Source organism: Anser anser (assembly GCF_964211835.1).
Source record: "Anser anser genome assembly, chromosome: 2".
Lineage (NCBI taxonomy): Eukaryota > Metazoa > Chordata > Aves > Anseriformes > Anatidae > Anser > Anser anser.
In genome coordinates, this window is record NC_139721.1 from 92,095,177 (window position 1) to 92,113,914 (window position 18,738).

General features: G+C 44.0%; 2 protein-coding genes across 10 annotated transcripts in view; one reads left to right on the top strand and one right to left on the bottom strand.

Annotated features, from left to right (window-relative positions):
• Positions 1-6,730, top strand: part of SYCP2L (synaptonemal complex protein 2 like) — a 27,175-nt gene extending 20,445 nt beyond the window's left edge. For 3 of the 8 annotated variants that reach the window (XM_083827541.1, XM_083827536.1, XM_083827542.1), the window contains exons 28-35: positions 10-73; positions 1,819-1,950; positions 2,595-2,716; positions 4,020-4,114; positions 5,099-5,198; positions 5,279-5,337; positions 5,783-5,913; positions 6,283-6,730. In XM_083827541.1, the coding sequence (XP_083683667.1) occupies positions 10-73; positions 1,819-1,950; positions 2,595-2,716; positions 4,020-4,114; positions 5,099-5,198; positions 5,279-5,337; positions 5,783-5,891 (681 nt within the window). In that variant the 3' untranslated portion in view covers positions 5,892-5,913; positions 6,283-6,730. The remainder of the gene's footprint in view (positions 1-9; positions 74-1,818; positions 1,951-2,594; positions 2,717-4,019; positions 4,115-5,098; positions 5,199-5,278; positions 5,338-5,782; positions 5,914-6,282) is intronic. The other 5 variants (XM_083827537.1, XM_083827538.1, XM_083827540.1 and 2 more) reach the window with 5 other exon arrangements.
• Positions 6,731-13,669: 6,939 nt separating this feature from the next.
• ELOVL2 (ELOVL fatty acid elongase 2) overlaps positions 13,670-18,738 on the bottom strand; it is a 57,145-nt gene continuing 52,076 nt past the window's right edge. For both annotated transcript variants that reach the window (XM_083827560.1, XM_083827559.1), the window contains exons 7-8: positions 17,339-17,473; positions 13,670-16,651 (exon numbers count right to left, since the gene is read on the bottom strand). In XM_083827560.1, coding sequence (XP_083683686.1) covers positions 16,526-16,651; positions 17,339-17,473 — 261 coding nt within the window. In that variant the 3' untranslated portion in view covers positions 13,670-16,525. The remainder of the gene's footprint in view (positions 16,652-17,338; positions 17,474-18,738) is intronic.

Sequence of the window (18,738 nt, forward strand, 5' to 3'; positions counted from 1 at the left end):
TCTTCTTAGAAGTTTCACAATGCATCTGACAAACATTCAAAAGAAGAAGAAAGTTTTAAGCGGAAGGACTCAGGTATGTTAGTCTCGGTAACATAGAAGAACTACTTAAAAAGTAGAAGGGGTGCTGACGGTTCTTTTCTTTCAAAGATGTGAAGGCACTGAGGCTTTAGGTATCTGAGGAGGGATGCTTTGTGCACAAGAAACACCTTCCATTTCTGTTGTCCATATTGTGATATGGACTATGGTGGGATGCTTTTGTGTAAATTCCTGAGCCGATCGCTAACTCTTAAATCCTGCCTTTGCTCACAGGAGAACTACTAGCACAGCTGGTAAGAGCATGGGGATTTACAAACTAGTTGCCTGAGAGTAAATATGTGAAATAAGCAGAAGAATAAATCCCAAATCTATTTTTGATGATTTGGAGATGCAGTACAACCTCAATTTGAAAAATAATGATAACAAAAAAAAAATCCCAGGAGGTTATAGACTTTCTGTACAATAACGGTCTGTCTATATTCTTAGGTATGAAGCCCTTAGTAAATGGTGATTTGTTCTGATGCTTATGACAGCTGTAGGTTTTTTAGGTAATGTTGATATTTAAGAATTCTTTCAGTGAGACTGAACTTGCACAGCCTAGCTCAAAACTGCAGCAGAGTGTCTTTGTGTTTGGAACTACTGAACTTAATGAAAGTTGAGCAGCAACAGACTGTCATCCTATTATTTGTGAGGCAGATGTAGCTCTGAGAGGCTGTAGACTTCCCAGCCAATGTTGGGACGACAAACCGAGTCACTGAAACCTCCATTTTGGACAAAGGCATTCTTTCTCATAGGCTGGCTGTGTTCACTTTCCCAATATGTGTCTGACTTGTCCAGCACTTGCAGAATATACCCTCACCCCATCAATACCTCCACTTAATTTGGGGGAAATAAGTGCTGGTGATCTGGTTTTTACCACTGTTTATTGCACAGTCTTATAGTTGGAGAAGAGTGGATGCTATGCAAAGGCAAGAAGTAGGGATATGTTCAGAAATGTCAGGTGTGATCTGTGATTGCACATGAACACTTACCTCACGCACCCTAAACTTACCTGCTGCTGCTGTAGCACGCTCCTCATGGCCTCACTGTCCCCTTGTCCTGGGCTTCACCACCTTCCTGTTTTCTGCCCAGTGGAGCCTCCAGAGAGGTGCTTGTTTAACCATAGGCACCTAACTGAGCTCAGAGAAATGGACAGTCAGACTAAGGGGGGATATTCTGTTGTTGCAAGTTTTACTTAAAATACAGGCTGCCACCTCCAGCTCTGTTCCCAAGGTTGTTCCTGGGCTACAAGCCATTGTGTGGAAAGGCTTTGAAGATCTGGAATTCAGCTGTAATGGGTGTGATTAGTTTATCTCCCTCCATATTTATGCGTTTTTTTTAAAGCAACAGCTAAAACTAGCTTAAGAACAAATGGTTATAAACAGATTGTGGGCTTGGGCTGGAAGAGAGAAGGGTGAGAAGATGGATAAGAGTTTTTGTTTTTCTGGCTAGAATAGTGGGACAAGAAATTAAATCATCCTTGAGATGGACATGGATTAGTTTTCCAGTTGCCTGCATGGCACTAGATGATCTGGCTGACTGCTTTTGCAAGGGGAAAAGACTTGCTGGTGAAGTCTTATGTTTTGTCCCATGTAAGTCTGATGCCAGACCCTAAAACAATATTGCTTGTTCTTCTGCAGCATTGGTAATTCCAGTGGTGGTTTTTGCTTATGTAGCTGGTAGATACTGCTACATATCTTCTGCAAAAGACCAGGTCTGTTCTGAAACCTTTTTTCTCTTTAGATGTATTAAGTGGCACTGTTGGGAAGAAGCCCAAGTTTTACAGTCAGGAAACAAAACACTTGTTCTCTGGTGCTCCCTGTACACCAAAGAAACTATTTGATTCAGTCGAGAAGAAAGAAGAGATGCAAACAGGTAAAGCAAGGTTGTCTTCTAAGGTGAAGTGTCTAAGTGTTTCCAGCTTTTCTTATTTGGTGGTTAAAATCAGTCGTGTGGAAGCTTGCAGAGAGGTATATGGAGGGAGGGTATCCTCTCCAAAAGGCAAAATGTAGCAGAAGGCACATCTTGTGATGTGCTCATTGGATGCCACACATTTAGAGGAGTGAATACTGAAATTTGGTGTTCCTAACCACCATGCACTCAGGAAGCTGCTTGGTGGTGGTAGTGCTTTCTAGTATGCTTTCTAGTATTTTTGACTATTGATTGACCAGAGCTATTTAAAAATATAGAAAGCACACAAATAATGGACAAACTAACTTCAGTTATTGGATAACTGACCTCTATTGGCATCATCATCTTACATCGTTATTTGTAAATATGCTGCTCTTTGCAGTATGTTAGTATCACACCTCTTCTTCCACGCTGCTTACTAACAAGTCTTTCCCACTTTCCAACTGTGTTTTAAGCTGTTTTCCTTCCTGTTCCTGTGAGCTCCAGAGGAGCAATCCTCAAGTTTCCACTCTAATGAATGTTTTTTATACCTCCCTGCAGTAGCATGTGGGTTTGTTTTCCACTAAGACCCTCAGCAAAGTACTTACCAAGCATACACTTTCTTGTAGGTCAGGAAATGGATGATGAGGATGATGTATTTTATTCTGAGATACGTCATGAAGATATTGCTGCCTCAGGAGTGATTACTGCATTTGAAAGCTTCATCAGCCAACGAAAGAAACTGTTCTGGGTAATGTGCGCTCTCTTAACGTGTACACCATGGGTGAAATTTTCTCGTAGTAAACACAACTGCCTTTCAACAATCGGTGCAAATATCCAATCTATATTTTATGCCCAAGAGTTTTGGCTGCAGTGTCTGTTAGCCTGGAGCTCTTCTAAGTGTTTTGCACAGCCCCTGTGCTCTCAGAAGCCCTAGAGGAAGGGCAAGGAGTGACTCTTAAGGGAAGTTTCAATTAGGTTCTTCCTTTTTTCTCATTTTTGTGTTGGAACGTAAGACTTGTTTAGGTGTTTAAAATACTTTCATTAGAAGGAATGGATTTTTTTTGAAGACTAACTCAGCATAGTGGCAGCACACCTAAATTGTAGCCATTGGTATTTGTTCTCTTGGGGCAAATATCAGGCATAGGAAAACTTAATTTTGGATCACAGAGTTTATTATCTCAGCATAAAAACTACAGAGGTTTTTTATAATGGAAAAGGAGAAAGCAATGCAGGCTGCACTGATTGACTACAACATGTGGATCCATAAGGGCATGCTGGTTCCCTCCAGATTAGTGGTTTGCTGGTGGTGGTTTCACAGTTAGTAGTATTGGTGATTATTGTTGGCTTGCTCCACAGTCTAGACATACCTGACATGTAGCATGTGTAATTGTTACTGTTGACTGAGCTGTAACATGTCAGCATTAAACCAAGCTTAATATGAGAGGACAATATCTGGCCCATCATGAATCTTGTATGTTTTAAAAGCTTTAAACAAACCAGATGTGTCAGAGCACACCTTATACTGGGCTGATGCTCTGTATCATGCAACAGTGATTTATTTTTTTTGAGTTCGCATTAGGTTCTAACGCTTTATTTCTGGTACTAGCCATTGAGTCGAGGCTGAAGGTGGCTGCACTTACAAGTCAGTTATGATGAAAATACACATAGTTTGTATTCATGCTGAAGTGGTGCTAACAAAGACCTGACTTTGTGCAGCTGCTAAGTGTGTCAGAGTTTAGTGAAGTTCACTGTTTTGCTGGCTGGCTAGCAGGATCCTGACCTGAAATCACATGGGTTACACAGATCTGTTGGTGTGAGTAGTGTGGCTGAACAAAACCAGTTCACGCTCACAGCATTTTGCCTGTGTTGCTATCTCCCTTTAGTTTAAAGTGCTGCTTGCTATCTCCCTCTAGTTTAACTCTGACTTAGGATGGTTTCAGCTGAGCGCGCCCCACAGGGCAGTGTGTGCTCCAGGGAAATGCTTTGCAAACTGGATTTTTAGGTTTGGGGTTGGGCTGTTGCCTGTCCCTGATGGTGCATCCTGTGGTTAGTCCAGGTACAAAAGGATGGAGATGCGTGCCCAGAACGCACTGAGGACTTCTGAGGAGACCATGTCTATCCTGCTGAACCAGATACATGAGCGCAGGTGAGCTGTCTGCTGCTGGCTGAAAACAGCTTTAGCTCCATGTGAATTCTGATTGGTATGAAATAGAAATGCCTCTTTGTAGCAGAGCCTGACCTTCACAGCTTTTAAGGCAGAAAAGGTTGTTTGTGCCTCTAACTGTTCTGTAAGTGGAGTTTCAGATGTGTAGCTCCGGTGTTCTGTCCCGCTCCTCTTGTAAGAGCAGAGAGTTAATACAAAGAAGGCTTGAGTTAGGAGTGGCTGATTTAGACAGTCTAAAGAGTGCTTCTTGCTGTCGTCATTGTTTGCAAATCTGTTAAAAATCCTCTTGGTACACTTAGTAGCTTCTGTTGCTGTGTTTTTAAGAGTGAACAAACAAGCCAGGCTGACTTTATTAGTGAACTGGGTGAGAATAAAAGTAAGGGGTTATTTATTCAAGCTTTGTTATAGACCCATTTCAGTAGATGGTCTCTGTGCATGAAACAAATGTCAGCCAATGGACTTTATGTGTATTCACCTGATGGGGCTTTCAATGGGTCCTTTTGCTTCATGGTTTGTCAGACTTCTCAGATGGGAGATGCATTCAAAATCAGGTGCAACCATTACGGATTTGTTATTGGCAAAATACAGGCACAACTTGACACATGCAAGTCTGTCTGGCCTCCATATCTGCTACATGTTTTTTGCAGGATTTAGATTAAGTAGGGTACGAAATTATAGTAGTCTTTATTTAATAATTGCATGGGGAAACTTATTGTATGCTCTGTGCTGAGCCTCAGAGCATATAGCCTCTGTGCCGCTACCTGAGGAAGGCTGTTTGGCCAACCTACACCTTTGATTTGGCGTGGTAAAGCTATTTGTGTGCTTTGAGAACAAGACTTCCCTGTCAAGCCCAGCAAGGACACATGACTCTGCATAAAGGCAGGTCTGATGTTGAAAGCAGAGCGTGGGGATGTCGGTCACCTTGTGCTGCTGATCCCTGAGAACTTGTCTGTTTTCTGTCGTTAGACTGAATAAGCTGGATGCCTTCCGGAAGACTGTTGTTGAGGAGCTCGCCAGCCTTGAGAAGGAAACACAAATCTTGGCAAACATGGAGAAGGATGCTATGGTGTGTATGACTCCTCTTGTGCCAGACTGCAGGGGTGCCCCTTCCAAAGTAATCTGGGGTTTCTTTGGGGCTCTTCTTAGGACTTCTGGAACGCCCAGTTACTCAAACTGAATTCTCTCTTCAACCAGCGGAATCAAAGGTACGCATCTGCTGTCCGTTCTGCCTGCTCACAAGTCCTGTGATGGCTTCAAGTTAAAGAAGTAGCTACTTAAAAGGAGTAGCCTGAAGCTGGTATGGCACCTCTGCTCTGTGTTTTTTGATGGAGCCTTTGCAGTCTTGTGAGGTCCGTGAACTGGGACTAGGGCTCAGTAGGGGACTCTCTGCATGGGAAGCTGTGTAGCGTGGGCACATACCTTGAGAGACCTGTACCAGGGTCTGGAAAGGGATGAACCCTCAGGTCATGTCTGTGTATAGGGGTCAGAGGAGGTGTGATCCTTTCCTTTATTTAAAAATAAATAAAATGCTATTGGTACAAGTGCTGGGCAAGAAGCTGCAAAAGGGGGAATCCCAAGGTTCATCCTTATTGGTAAATATCACTTAAGTTTCATCACAGACCACCTATACAAGCTTACTTTTCCTTCCAGAATTCAGTCTGACTCAGCCCTGGGTGAGGAAGCCTGGAGCTTTTCCGGTATGATCCAGGATCCAGAACACCACAGTAGGTGCTGTGCCCAAACCACTCCAGGCGTGTGACTGTGACAAGAACCATCATGTAGTAATACTTCTCCTGGGTTCTTATCTGAGGGATTCCATCATCTGTGGGCTGGCTTTGGTGTAATCAGTGGCCTGTGTAGCTCGTTAAGGATAAGTTTCTATTACAAGCCCTAAGCTGCTCAGGGTGCAGGCATTTCCTTACCACAACTGCTCTTGGTGACGGGTCCCTCAAAGAGCAGCAGGGCTGAGAAAGGAGTAGTCGCATCATGGGAGCTGCTCATCCTGCAGTGCCTTGTTCCAGGTTAGGTATTTGGGAGTTAAAAGCTGAAGTTAAACATTCTCTTCACCTCTCTGCATTTTCTTGTCTAATGCAACATAAAAGCTTATTCAAACTTCTTGATGTTTTTCATTGCCTATTTTTTCTTTACAGTATGAACACCCAATGAAGAAAGCAGCAGAAAACAATGTTCATTGTTCCTTCTGACTAGCAACCCCTGAATTCACAAGAGCTCTTAATGTCTGAGCGTCTTACGCCACATAGGAAAGATGGTCGTATGAAGGATATGTTAATCTACTTTAAATGGAAAGAAAAATTTGGGGGGGGGGGGGGGGGGCAAATAACATTGTTTTCACACACAAATCTCACTATCAATGTAGACTGCTTGAAGGCTCTGGTTTTGACTCCTGTGTCGGTAACAAAGATTTTCTGCAAAATGCAAGACAGGTCCAATAAATACCAAAGAAATAGAAAAAGAACTAAATATTGTGGTTTATCCAACAGCCTGATATGCATTGGCTGTCTCTGAGTACTCTGTTAATACCCTTATCAAATGTAAAAGTACTTTGATTCTAAGTAAAACACTCTTTGCATAAGAGAACCAACTCCTCATTCCTGAATCGATGCACTGTGCATGCCTGTTGAAAGGCACTTTCTAGAGTCCTGTGTAACCTGTGTGGAATGTTAGATTAGCATCAAAGAGCTGCTCGTTGTCAGGAGACAAGCTGTGCTATTTAACATCATCCTCTACTTCAACTGAATTTCCTAAATTACTGTTGCTTTTCACAAGCTGCATTTAATGCTGTGGCAAACTTCACACGTGCTTGTGCATCTCAATGAATGTGTGGGAACGTGGCATGTTTCCAAGCTCTGTGCCTCTACCTACTTATCTTGTAAAACAGACTTCAGATTACTGGGTGGGTCAGAGTTGAAGGAATCGTCCCTGCACACAGCATACCTTCACAGCAAAAGCCCAGCTTTGTCAGGGTTCGTTTCACTGCTGAATACCTTCTGGGGAGCTGAACCTGTTGTCTTCCAAAGATTGTGCAGGGTAGTGCCTGAGTGGAGAACAGTGAGCATCTGTAGCTGCTGTCGCGGCAACGCTTGCTGGAGACACTTGCTGGAGATCGTGCTCGCGCCTTTAGCTTAAGTACTCCTGGCTGGGGTTGGTGTGAGTCAGGACCTTCTGAATTCTGCAAGATCACTGAATCTCCACTTGTAACCTGCGTCCTTGGGGCATGTGTCATCTCCTTTGGGACAGATGTTGCCTTGGCTGGGCTGGTTTAGGCTTGCTTTTCTGCGTCTACAACATGCTTATTGCCCGAAGGAAGTTTTGGAACAGGGTGAAACATGATGGCTTTTTCTGCTGTGCGTCCTGTTGTGCTACATTTCCCCACTGTGTGTGATGGTAGAATGCTCTTTTTGCATCTCCTATGACTTTAAGGAATACATAGGGATGTTTTTCATGTAAGTATTTTTACTTACATTTAGAGGAACATTTAGCATTTAGAGGAACAAAACTGAAGCATAGTGTCTCTCATTATTGAATCCTTGTCTAATCTGTCAGTAACAAGCTTGGAAGATGTGTTGAACGCTTCAGAGGGCTTGGGTAAATGAGAAATCAGGATCTCTCCCTTATTAAAATTTATAGTTGTTGTATGCATTCACACCTGCTTTTAACAGACTTATTGGAAAAGTCTCAACCCTAAAAGGCTGCTTTTACTGTTAGGGTGGGATAAGAGAAGAGGAAGAGCTGCCGCACAGCTCAGATGTCTGTTCACCCTGTGCTTCTTTTTGTATTACTGTGTATGAAATGCTTTATCTATTGAGAAGCTCAGCAACCTGTAAACTGTCCCAGCTAGGAGGATGTGCTGGAAGCTTTGTGTTTTCCTAATGGTCTTTATGTCTGTGGTGAGCAACAGATGTGTGTAGAGACAACCTCTGGAGCCGGGACTTAGTTTTTCTGTTCTTGGACAGCCCATCTCATACAATTTCCCATGCTGTTTGGCGGGTTTGAGGTGAAATCCCCTGAAGTCTTAAGTCCACTCAGTTTCTGCAGATAATGTGTTGGCAAAACGACCTTGTGTGGGTTATCCTAACACTTCCTTTTGGAGATCAGTTTGCTGACCTTGTCTCTTTTCCCGAGCAGGCCTCCTTACACCCTGATGCTTTTCATCATCTAACTGACATTCTTTTAAATATTACTTAGCCAGTTGCTTCTTTTAATTTCTTCTGTTTTTGTGTAAGTAGATAGAGCTCAGTTTTCATCCCATTGTCTGAGCATCACCAACAAACTTGATGTGGGTGCTGTGAAGACGCATGAAGGCATCAGTACCCAGAAAAAGAAGTGGGAAATAGGAAGTGCATGCTGAGGACAACTGCTTCATGCTTTTTTTTTAGCTCTTAACCACTTTAATTAACCAGTTTAATAATAAACCCTGTTATAGGCCCTGCTATCTCTATACCATATCTCTTTCAGGGTACGATGCTCTGCCAAGAACTTGTTTACCTGCATGTATCAATGCAGTGCCAAGGTCTCCTATCGCCCAGTGGCAAGGCTGCATGAAAGCCACAAGACACCAGCAAAGGGGGTGTCCTCTGGGGCTGGAAGAAGGCCGAGTGACTGGGAAGCTGTGTATTTCTGCTTGTCCTGGCCTGGGGTCAGCCTGCCCTGCCCTCAGTGAGGTGTGCTGCTGGGGCTGGCTGTGTGTTGGGACACGTCCTGCTCCTGGAAGTGGCATGACAATTTCTATGGGAGTGGTGTGCTGGAAAAAGGATGTTCTTCCAGGAACAGCTGAGAGTTAGTGTATATTGAAACTGAATGTAGCAATAGAGCCTTTCTTGGTCATGTATTATAGGGTGGTTTTTGTTTATCGTGAGCAATTGCTGAGAAGAAAGTGCTACTTAAAGCCAGATGGTGAGAGGAGCCCAGCAAAGCTGAGCCTTGGCATACATCAGCAGCCTGATTTCTCTCCTGTAATTCCAGTTCCTGGAAGGACCTTCCTAAAGCTCATTCCTTCCTCTTCATTTCCTGAGAGGCTACTAATACCCTAAAGCAGCAAATCAAATTTGATAGCTTTCTCTGCTCTACTTTGCTTCCCTTTCCTTCTGTGTGTACACATACCCTGTAGTGAGCCTGGAACAGCAGGCCAAGTGTTTGTCTATCTCTTGTCTGTTCTTTCAGTCTGAAATAAATGATATTTTTTGAAATTGAGTTCAGCTGGGACCTAATGGAGGAAAACTGAGATGAGAGGCAAGGAAGAAACAAATCTGAGAATCAAAGGATGACCTAGTGGGCAAGTATGAGCTTTGAAAAAACAAGTTATTCAAACATTAGCTTTGTTTAAAAGATAAGTTTCTGTGGGTGCTGGAGACCTGTGTATGGAGATCGAGGAGGTTCCCAGCTACAGTACCATGTGGGTTAGAAAAATGTGCTAACTATCTCAATAGGTCAGTTTAAAATTATGTCAGAAGAGACAGTGTGTGGCATTTCCATGGGCATCGAATCTCAGTATGGAAGTGTACGTTGGCCAGGAGGAGGCAAGTTAGATGAACATAAATTCCCAAAACTGTGGTGTCTTTTTGGAGAACAGCTCTGGTTCGTAATCAGGAGGACTCCTTGCAGTGGAGTCTACTCCACTGTGGGCAGCCACCCTTTTGCCTCAGTTTCTGATACTGTAGTCCCTATAAAACTGCTAGCTGCCTGCCTGGCCTGAAGCAGCAATCATAGCATGTGGTTAACTTCAGTGGCAGAAATATTTTATGATAAGCATTTTATCTCACAATAAATAAACTTAAAAGCATTTTGAAGTCATGTCCTAGTGCATATTTGGCTGCTTCAGCCTTCACAGGAGCATCACCGACCTTTAGGAAAACACTAGCAGCAATCTGCTATGGAGAGCACGAGCTACTCCTGAGAAGTGCTGCAGGGAACCTTGGTGCAATATCTAGTCCTTTACGCCAGTCCTTGATGCCTGGGTGGCTAATGCCTGACCAAGTGACTCGTGTATCCAAGTCCTTAGGCATGCAGTATGAACACCTTTCCTGGTTATAGGAGAGGAGCTGCTAGCACCACGCCATTCTTGCTCTATCCACCCAGAGGAATGGTGATGTACTGGAAGGAGGTTAAAAAGGTGATTGGCACTGCCCTTGCATTTGTGGTATTGCTAGAAGATGAGCTTGGTAAAACACGGTGCTTTTGTTCATTTTTTTCTGTTACATAAACACAGAATCATCTAGGTTGGAAGAGACCTTTAAGGCTACAGCGTCCAACCTCTGACCTAACACTAAGAAGTCTCCCACTAAACCATATCACTAAACTCTACATCTAAATGTCTTTTAAAGACCTCCAGGGATGGTGACTCAACCACTTCCCTAGGCAGCCCATTCCACTGCCTAACAACTCTTTTGGTAAAGGAGCTCTTCCTAATATCCAACCTAAACCTCCTCTAGTGCAACTTTAGCCCATTCCCCCTCGTCCTGTCACCAAGCACGTGGAAGAATAGACCAACCCCCACCTTGCTACAGCCTCCTTTAAGGTACCTGTAGAGTGTGATAAGGTTGCCCCTGAGCTGCTTCTTCTCTAGGCTGAACACCCCCAGCTCCCTCAGCTGCTCCTCGTAAGACTTGTTCTCCAGACCCCTCACCAGCTTCGCTGACCTTATCTGGACTCTCTCAAGCACCTCCATGTCCTTCTTGTAGCGAGGGGCCCAAGACTGAACACAGTACTCAAGATGCAGCCTCACCAGAGCCGAGTACAGGGGCACAATCACTTCCCTAGACCTGCTGGCCACACTGCTTCTTATACAAGCCAGGATGCTGTTGGCCTTCTTGGCCACCTGAGCACACTGCTGGCTCATATTCAGCCGACTATCAACCAATACTCCCAGGTCCTTCTCGGCCAGGCAGCTTTCCAACCACTCATCTCCCAGCCTGTAGCGCTGGTTGGGGTTGTTGTGCCCCTGGTGCAGGACCCGGCACTTGGCCTTGTTGAACTTCATGCAGTTGGCCTCAGCCCATCGGTCCAGCCTATCCAGATCCTCCTGCAGAGCCTTCCTTCACTCGAGCAGATCGACACACGCACTTAGCTTGGTGTCGTCTGCAAACTTACTGAGGGTGCACTCGATCCCCTCATCCAGGTCATTGATAAAGATATTAAAGAGGACTGGCCCCAGTACTGAGCCCTGGGAGACTCCACTAGTGACCGGCCTCCAACTGGATTTAACTCCATTCACCACAACTCTTTGGGCCCGGCTACCCAGCCAGTTTCTATCCCAACGAAGCGTACGCCAGTCCAAGCCACGAGCAGCCAGTTTCTCGAGGAGAATGTTGTGGGAAACAGTGTCAAAAGCCTCACTGAAGTCAAGGTAGATCACATCCACAGCCTTCCCCTCATCCACTAAGTGTGTCACTTTGTCATAGAAGGAGATCAGGTTCGTCAAGCAGGACCTGCCTTTCATAAACCCATGCTGACTGGGCCTGATCACCTGGTTGCCCTGCAAGTGCCGCCTGATGACACTCAAGATAGTCAGCTCCATGAGCTTCTCTGGCACTGAGGTCAAACTAACAGGCCTATAGTTTCCCGAGTCTACTCTCCAGCCCTTCTTGTAGATGGGCGTCATGTCTGCTAGCCACCAGTTGACTGGGACCTCCCCCAGTAGCCAGGACTACTGATAAATGATGGAAAGCAGCTTGGCCAGTTCTTGAATTTCATGAAAGATATTCTTCTTAGTGAATGCGGGAAGGCGCGTGGCTTGCCTGTTGGGCTGTATGAAGTGCTCCTACTCTGCCAGTCCCCTGTGGTGGTCCAAACTTGCTACTGGGTGAGAGTGTGCCTGGCAAGCTTTGTCTTCAGCTGGTAAGGTGTGGTTTGGAAATTGCATCTAAACATAGCACGAGAAGAGAGTCTGTGCATAGGAGGAGAAAAAGATCTATGTAAGGGCTGCAAAGAGATCAAATGCAAGAAGACTGCTTTCTGGCAATATAGCTTGAAGCACTGCATGAACATGTAACTGCCTGAAGCCCTACTCAGCCTGTATGTTGGTAGGAGCAGCTTTTAGGCTGGATCCTCTTTGCCACCATCAGCACCAGCTGAGACCTCAGACTTTCTTTCATCCTGCTCCTATGGTTTTATTGAACCTGCTCCAAGGAGAAATGAAATGCATCTTTCAGAAATACGCAAATGCTTTCTCAAACCTGAAGGGGGAAAAAGAAGTGATAGTTTTATGAGGATAAAATCCTAGCACTTTCACATAGAAAGAGGATAATCTGTTTCCTTTTACTGTCCTAACTGGAATTCAGAGGCTGATCTGGGCCAGGCTCCCACGTCTTGTTCGTTTGAAATAATTTTCTAGGAACTGAGTGTCAGTTAAAAGCCTCTTGTAGTTGCCAAGTCTGCGCAAGAGTCACTGGAAATCCACGTGCTTCTTTCTAGGCAGTGTAGACTGTTTAATTTCCTTATTTTTACTTTCGTAGAACTCCGAAGAGGATGTCTTGAAGCCTTTATATAGCAGAAACAGCAGGCACAAGAATAGTGATGCATTTGGTAAGGCAGCCTATACTGACTGACAGCATTCCCCATCTTGGCACAGAATGGTTAAACCAGGCCATTCCCCACCACACTGGTATGTTTGGGTGAAGAGGTGATATTTTTAAAATCACAGCATGTCTCAATGATGATGTTCCAAGTATGCCTTCACGCCATCACACGCAGCAAAATCTAGAGATGTTTTTCGCTGTTGTGTGTGGGGCACCACAGAGTACATGAAATTAAGTGTGAACAAAACAAACTGAGAGTCAAACTTGCTTGAACTAGCAAGTGGGATGCAATAGCCTTCCTCCTGTGCGGTGTTTAGAAACTTCCATCTGTCCAAGATTGCTTTGCTGATGCACTTATAAGGGATGAATCAAAAGGATCTCTCCAGCCTAAATGTGCAAGGTGAGAGAGAGAGGCCTGGGAACAGGGAGGCAGCAAAGCTACACAGTTTAATTTTTGAGAGTCTGTTTGGATCTAATTTGGGGCTGTAAGTGTTTTCTCTCTGCTGGGACAGGCAAACTCAGTGTGAGGTATTTGCATCATCTACTTCATGCATCTGAGCCAGGAACGAGCTGAGGAATGAAGCTGGGAGCCTACATTGCCCATGGAGCCACTGTTAAGAAGTAGGACTGTCTGCAAGGGACAGGGATGTTTACTCTACCAAAGAAAGGTACCTCAGGTAGGAAGTGTAGAAATCCCATGTCTGCACATTGTAGGAAACTTTGTCCTATCAACCCAACTATTATGCGTGTAGGTATGAACATGGGATACAGAAATACCACCTGCCCAGTCAACTGTGGGCAGAGCACAGCCAACAGTTCCATGAAAACCAAAGAGAACCTTAACACCAGTATGAGTGCAGGTGGTGTGTAGTTGTGGGAGATGTCTCTTGGTCTGAGTGGAATTGCCTAAAAGCTTTCTGAAAATTTTCAGAAAAAAAGTGATCTCTAATTACCAGTTCCCGGCAATTCATGCCGTAAACAAAGGGGAGGGGAGACAACCCGATAGTAAAATCTGTTTATTTACAGTGTTATGTATTACAGGAAAATCAGTTTAAAAAGTCAATGCTTTTTCTTCACAGCTGCAGCATTTTGAAGATGTTAAGACAGATCTGAAGAATTTAAACCATACTTGATTCGATTCTAGCCTGCCTACCTGGTCTGGATCTGAAAGGTGAGACCATCTCATTTTTTTCTTTTTTTCACCAGCCCTTTGAGCTTCAAGTAAGGCATTTATTTATTTTTTAATGAGGTTTCAACAAAACACAATCAATATCTGTGGGTTTGGTTGCCATAGTAAACTTTAACACTTAGCATGCTGACATGGTCCGCACTTGTAGTCAAACACATGCTTTGCCATCAAAAAGTTAGGGACTCCGCTCAGCCTAAAATCCATGCTTGAGCACACAACCATTTTGTTGTCTGTCTCAGCCAAATAGTTCAGCTGGTTGCCTTGCATACTATCTTATTGCTTCTTCTGATTCCCTCTACATTTACCTCTTCTGGAGGTGTTTCTTGGATGGAGCTGACATCTGCACAGCTTTGAAGCTCTCCCTTGACTTAGGGCCACACACAACACCCTCAGTCAAACCCAGTAATTTCTTACAGCTTGTGAGTTTTACTGTATTGACCAGAAAGATCTGCAAAGTTTCTGGAAGGGCTAGTGAGAACTAGTGTATACACGGAGTCTGGGCTTTGTGTCTATTTTTTTGGTTGCTGCCTTCCCTTCTTATCAAATGTTAAAGTGAAACGCTGACCTTCGCTGTGGTCAGCTTAAGGAAGAGAGAGCAAATGTGACTATGCAGCAGCTAGATGTATGTCTGTGGTGGTGTAAAAGTGTTTGGGTATTGCAGTAATTTTGGTTGCCCAGTTCACAATGTAGTTTAACAGCCAGGTAGCTCAAGCATACTGCCTATGCTGCAGCATGGTAAAGGCTTCAGTTTTCTGCTGGTGACGAAGGGTTTTGTTCATGCTGTTATGGAGTAGGAACTACAACTGGCTTGAGACGGGTCATCCAATGGGACTTTCAAGCGCAAATTCAAATTACACTCTGACCTGCGCCACTTTTCTCTGTGCCACTTCCTCCTCTTGCTTTTGTGGTCCAGAAACTTCTCTTCTTCCTCCATCCTATACCTTTTCCTCTCTCCCTCTCTTGACTCTCTTTGCAGCCTCTCAGGCTGTTCCCAGCGAGGCTGGCTGCCCTGCCTCTTGTCCCAGGACAAATCCCCCTGCCTTTGTGCCCGCTGTCTCCAAGAGCCCCTGATGAAAGATCAGTGTGAGGGGGAAAAAACTGACTTGGGAGGTGGAGAAGGATTAGAGGAGCAGGATCTGGGGCAGCTTCCTCTCCTCAGGGGTCCCCTGCTGCTGCTTGCCCTCTGCTGGCTGTGTGAGTGCAGTTCTTCTTCCTCCGTGGGACCCTGCAGGGCAAGGGGAGGGGAAGGACACAGTCCCGTTACAGAGCTGCGTTGGTCTCTCAGGCTGGCTGGGTTGGGATGACTCCAAAGGTGGTTTCGTTGAGAGAATGCAAGACTGGAAGAGTCCAAAACTACTTCATGGTGAAAAAGGGAGAGGAAAAAGGCTGTGTTTGCTTTTAGCAGAGACTTTGAAGGGGGCTAAGTGAGAAAAGGGAATGGAGCAGATTCCCAAAGCTAACCTAGGGGATTCTTAATTTCTAATCTTGTAAGTGGGAAGTAGAAGCTAACTGAAGCAGCAGAGATAATGACTGACTTTTGCATGAGATGCACCATTACAACTGCAGGCAGGAAATATCTCTTTGCTTTCCCTATAGAAGACTGTGCCCCAGTCCCAGTCTCTCCTGTCAGAGAGCAGTCTGAATAACGCCCACCTAGTGCAGAAATCCCTGTATCATGTACTTGGCTCACTGTGATGTTCACTTTTAAGACTTTCAGCATCTTCCTGTCTATTAATATTTGGCATGCCAGTTTCCTTCAGATTAACAGTGTTTGCATGGGGTTAACTTTTTGCACATTTACACTCAAAGGTTTTATGCTCATTACGTCGCTGAGCTCCTGTTTCTTCCAAAATCCATTTAGTTACATCTCTTTTAATTTAGGACATCCAAAGAAACTTGCTTTGCTCTGACTGGAGCTCAAAACCTCACATCACTGTGCAATGTCATGTTCTAAATCCCATATCAGACAGCCTCCAGGTGCTACCTGTCCCAGCCCCTGACGCAGCAAACTCCTGCCAACCTTTGTGGTGTTTGAGCCAGTTTGCCCATACATAAAGCAAGCAAGCATGGTACCTGTTTGTCTACAACCCCTGGTACTGTGCACCTGGTCTCTGCCTTCTGCTACATCCTTCCTCAGGGCTCCTGCAGGAACAGAGAGACCTCACTGGTGTCTATGGGAGGGAAGGTGCTTGGGGAGAACGGCCGGGAAGCGGCAGAGAGGGGTATGGTAATGGAAACAGTATCGTTCTCACCTCTCTTCTTCTGACCTTAACCACAGTTTAGCTGAATGTGCTGGATGCACTGCAAAGACTTGCCTCGAGACGTCTCACGTGCATAGAAAGCGCTCAAGGTGTTAAGTCTAAAGAGAGTCCTAACCTTTTGAAGGCTTTGAGGGATTTATCCATCAATCGTTTTATAAGGCGTTTTTGTGTCAGCATTACTAATCAGAAAGATTTTCTTTTTCATTTGAGAAAGATGTTGGCCTTATTGTTCTGGTGGTGATCTTTGACAGGACAAATAAATCTACTCCTTTTGTTAAAAGTTAAATAGCACTACATTAAGAAGTGTCTGGTACAAAGAACTGATAAATGTAACCAAATAGGTTTTCAGCTAAAGCCTGTAGTTCAGTCTCTTATTCTTTTTAGAAAAAAATCATGGGAAATACTATACTTATTGTGCTTTCTTATTCAGGAATCCATTGGCAGCAGCAAAGTAGTCCTTATGGAAACCATTCTTTATTTCTGTTGTGACAGGGGTCTCCTTTACAGCTGTTCTTGAAGGTGCTTTCTGGTATGTCTACAAAAGCAAAATGCAAAGTAACTACTTGGATTTATTTAGTGTTCCCCAAATGCTATTTACGGTTAACTGTAAAATGGTGACGTCTGGTGTTTGTTGATGCAGGTATACATTTGCTTTAGACTTTGTTCAGGGATTTGTATTATTTTTGCTGCTGTGGATGATATTGCCTCGCTAGTATTACTGTAATACTTCTTTGTGTCTAAAGGGGTTTTAAGCCCTTTTTGCTAGAAACTGTATGTATGCAGGCAGGCTGGAGCATTCCTTGCTAAAAAAAAAAAAGGTTGAATGATGCAAAAACAGAGCTGCTTGTTTTTTGCTCTTCCTAGAAGGGAGGAAAATTCGAAGTTGCTAAGCAGAGCAAATTCAGACCTCCTAGGTCCTGGATGCAGTACCTGACATGCTACGTGAATGCAGAATTAAGCCCTGGCACAAGACTGCACTTCAGTGCAGTATAGAAGAGCTCAGCTGCAATGTCACTACTGACTGTATCTTGGAGACACTACTGCATCTATTAGTCTTAACTGACACGTCTATGTGAATACAAACATATTTTAGGTACTGAGGCTTGTTGTATATGTTTTGTATGTGGTCTGTGTCAAGACCACCATGCAAAAAGCTTGTTTTCCCCCATCACCCACCCTTTTGGATCACCAACCCTTTTGGATAGAGGGAGCAACTCCTTACCTTAATGTAAAAGTTTGCAAAGAGAATGACCAGTGTAGCCATGTAGGAAGACTGGAACATGAGGCAGCCAAACGGAAATCCACATGGCTTCACAGCCGCACTGAGTGTGTGCACAATAGTGAGCAGAAACTGGATCTGAAGAAGACAGATCACGCGTGAATATTTACTGAGAAAGGGTTGGTACTAGCTAAATCAAATATAACAATGCTACCTAGTTCTGCCCTTTGAAATTTTGAGTATCCTTGAACACTCTCCCCTTCTGAACAAGTGAATGTATTGTGAGGGTTAGGTTAAAATGGTGCTTCTGTGACATCTTAAAAAAAAACATGAAGGGGTGGGATATTCCTAAAAATAAGAGGTTTTAGGCCAAATGGTTGACAAAATGAAAGCTGTTTTAACAGGGGTTGTTATATCTTCCAGGCTGTGTCATGCCAGGTACAGTGTTGTCTCTGTTATTGGGCAGAAACCTGAGAAACTCTGAAGACTCGAGGCAATGGCTTTGCAAGTTTGAACAGAAAAATGGAAATCCCAAGTGTGAGGAGAAGTTTAGGTAGGTGGGCACTAGCACTGACAGAGCTAAGATGGGGACAAACAAAGCAAAAAAATGGGGTGGAAAAAGAGGGTTGCTGGTATTTTGGACTGCAATACCAGCCAATTCTGCTGTATCTGTCTCTCCCCCACCAACTGAGGGTGCCCTCAGTCCAGCAAGCTGGGGTGCACTTAAACAGGGCAGCCTGTTCTAGCTACAGGGGTGATCCCAGCTCAGATAAGAGGCATTACCTAAAAAACAATTCTACACAGGCATTTTTAAGCTCACTGCAAACTCCCAAATGAGATGAACAGGTTGTAAGATTAAAAAAGTGAAGAGAACACTTTTTTTTTTTTGCATATCAAGCCTTGCATCTTGTTGATAGCATTTGACGTGACTCTGTTCTTTGTATACAGAAGCTGCTGGAACAGACTTTTAGAAGTCTGCTCTGTCTTGTTGTCTAAGAGCTGTTTACATCATCTTGTGTTTTGTAGTTGTACCACAGTTACACTTCTTGTTTGAAGGAATCTGATTTTCTTCACTGAATGAGTTTTTCAAACTGTAAAGCCATTATAAGACATTTAAGTGTGCAGTGTATCTTTTTAACATTTTACATAGTTGATAGATTTCACAGCTTTTTAATCAGTAGTCCAAAAGAGATCAAAACTAATGGAGTTTTATGGACTGTAGAGTTTCTACTGCATTATAGAAAATAGTTTCAAGCATCATTTCAGTTATTAAATTTTACTGGGCTGTACTAGTGAATTACTGTGCATGATAGCTTTGTCGTAACTGGATTCTAACTGGCTTAATTCTACAAATGACTGTTTGTCCATCGTTTGTTTTGCCCTCTCTGACGTTTCTGAAGGAC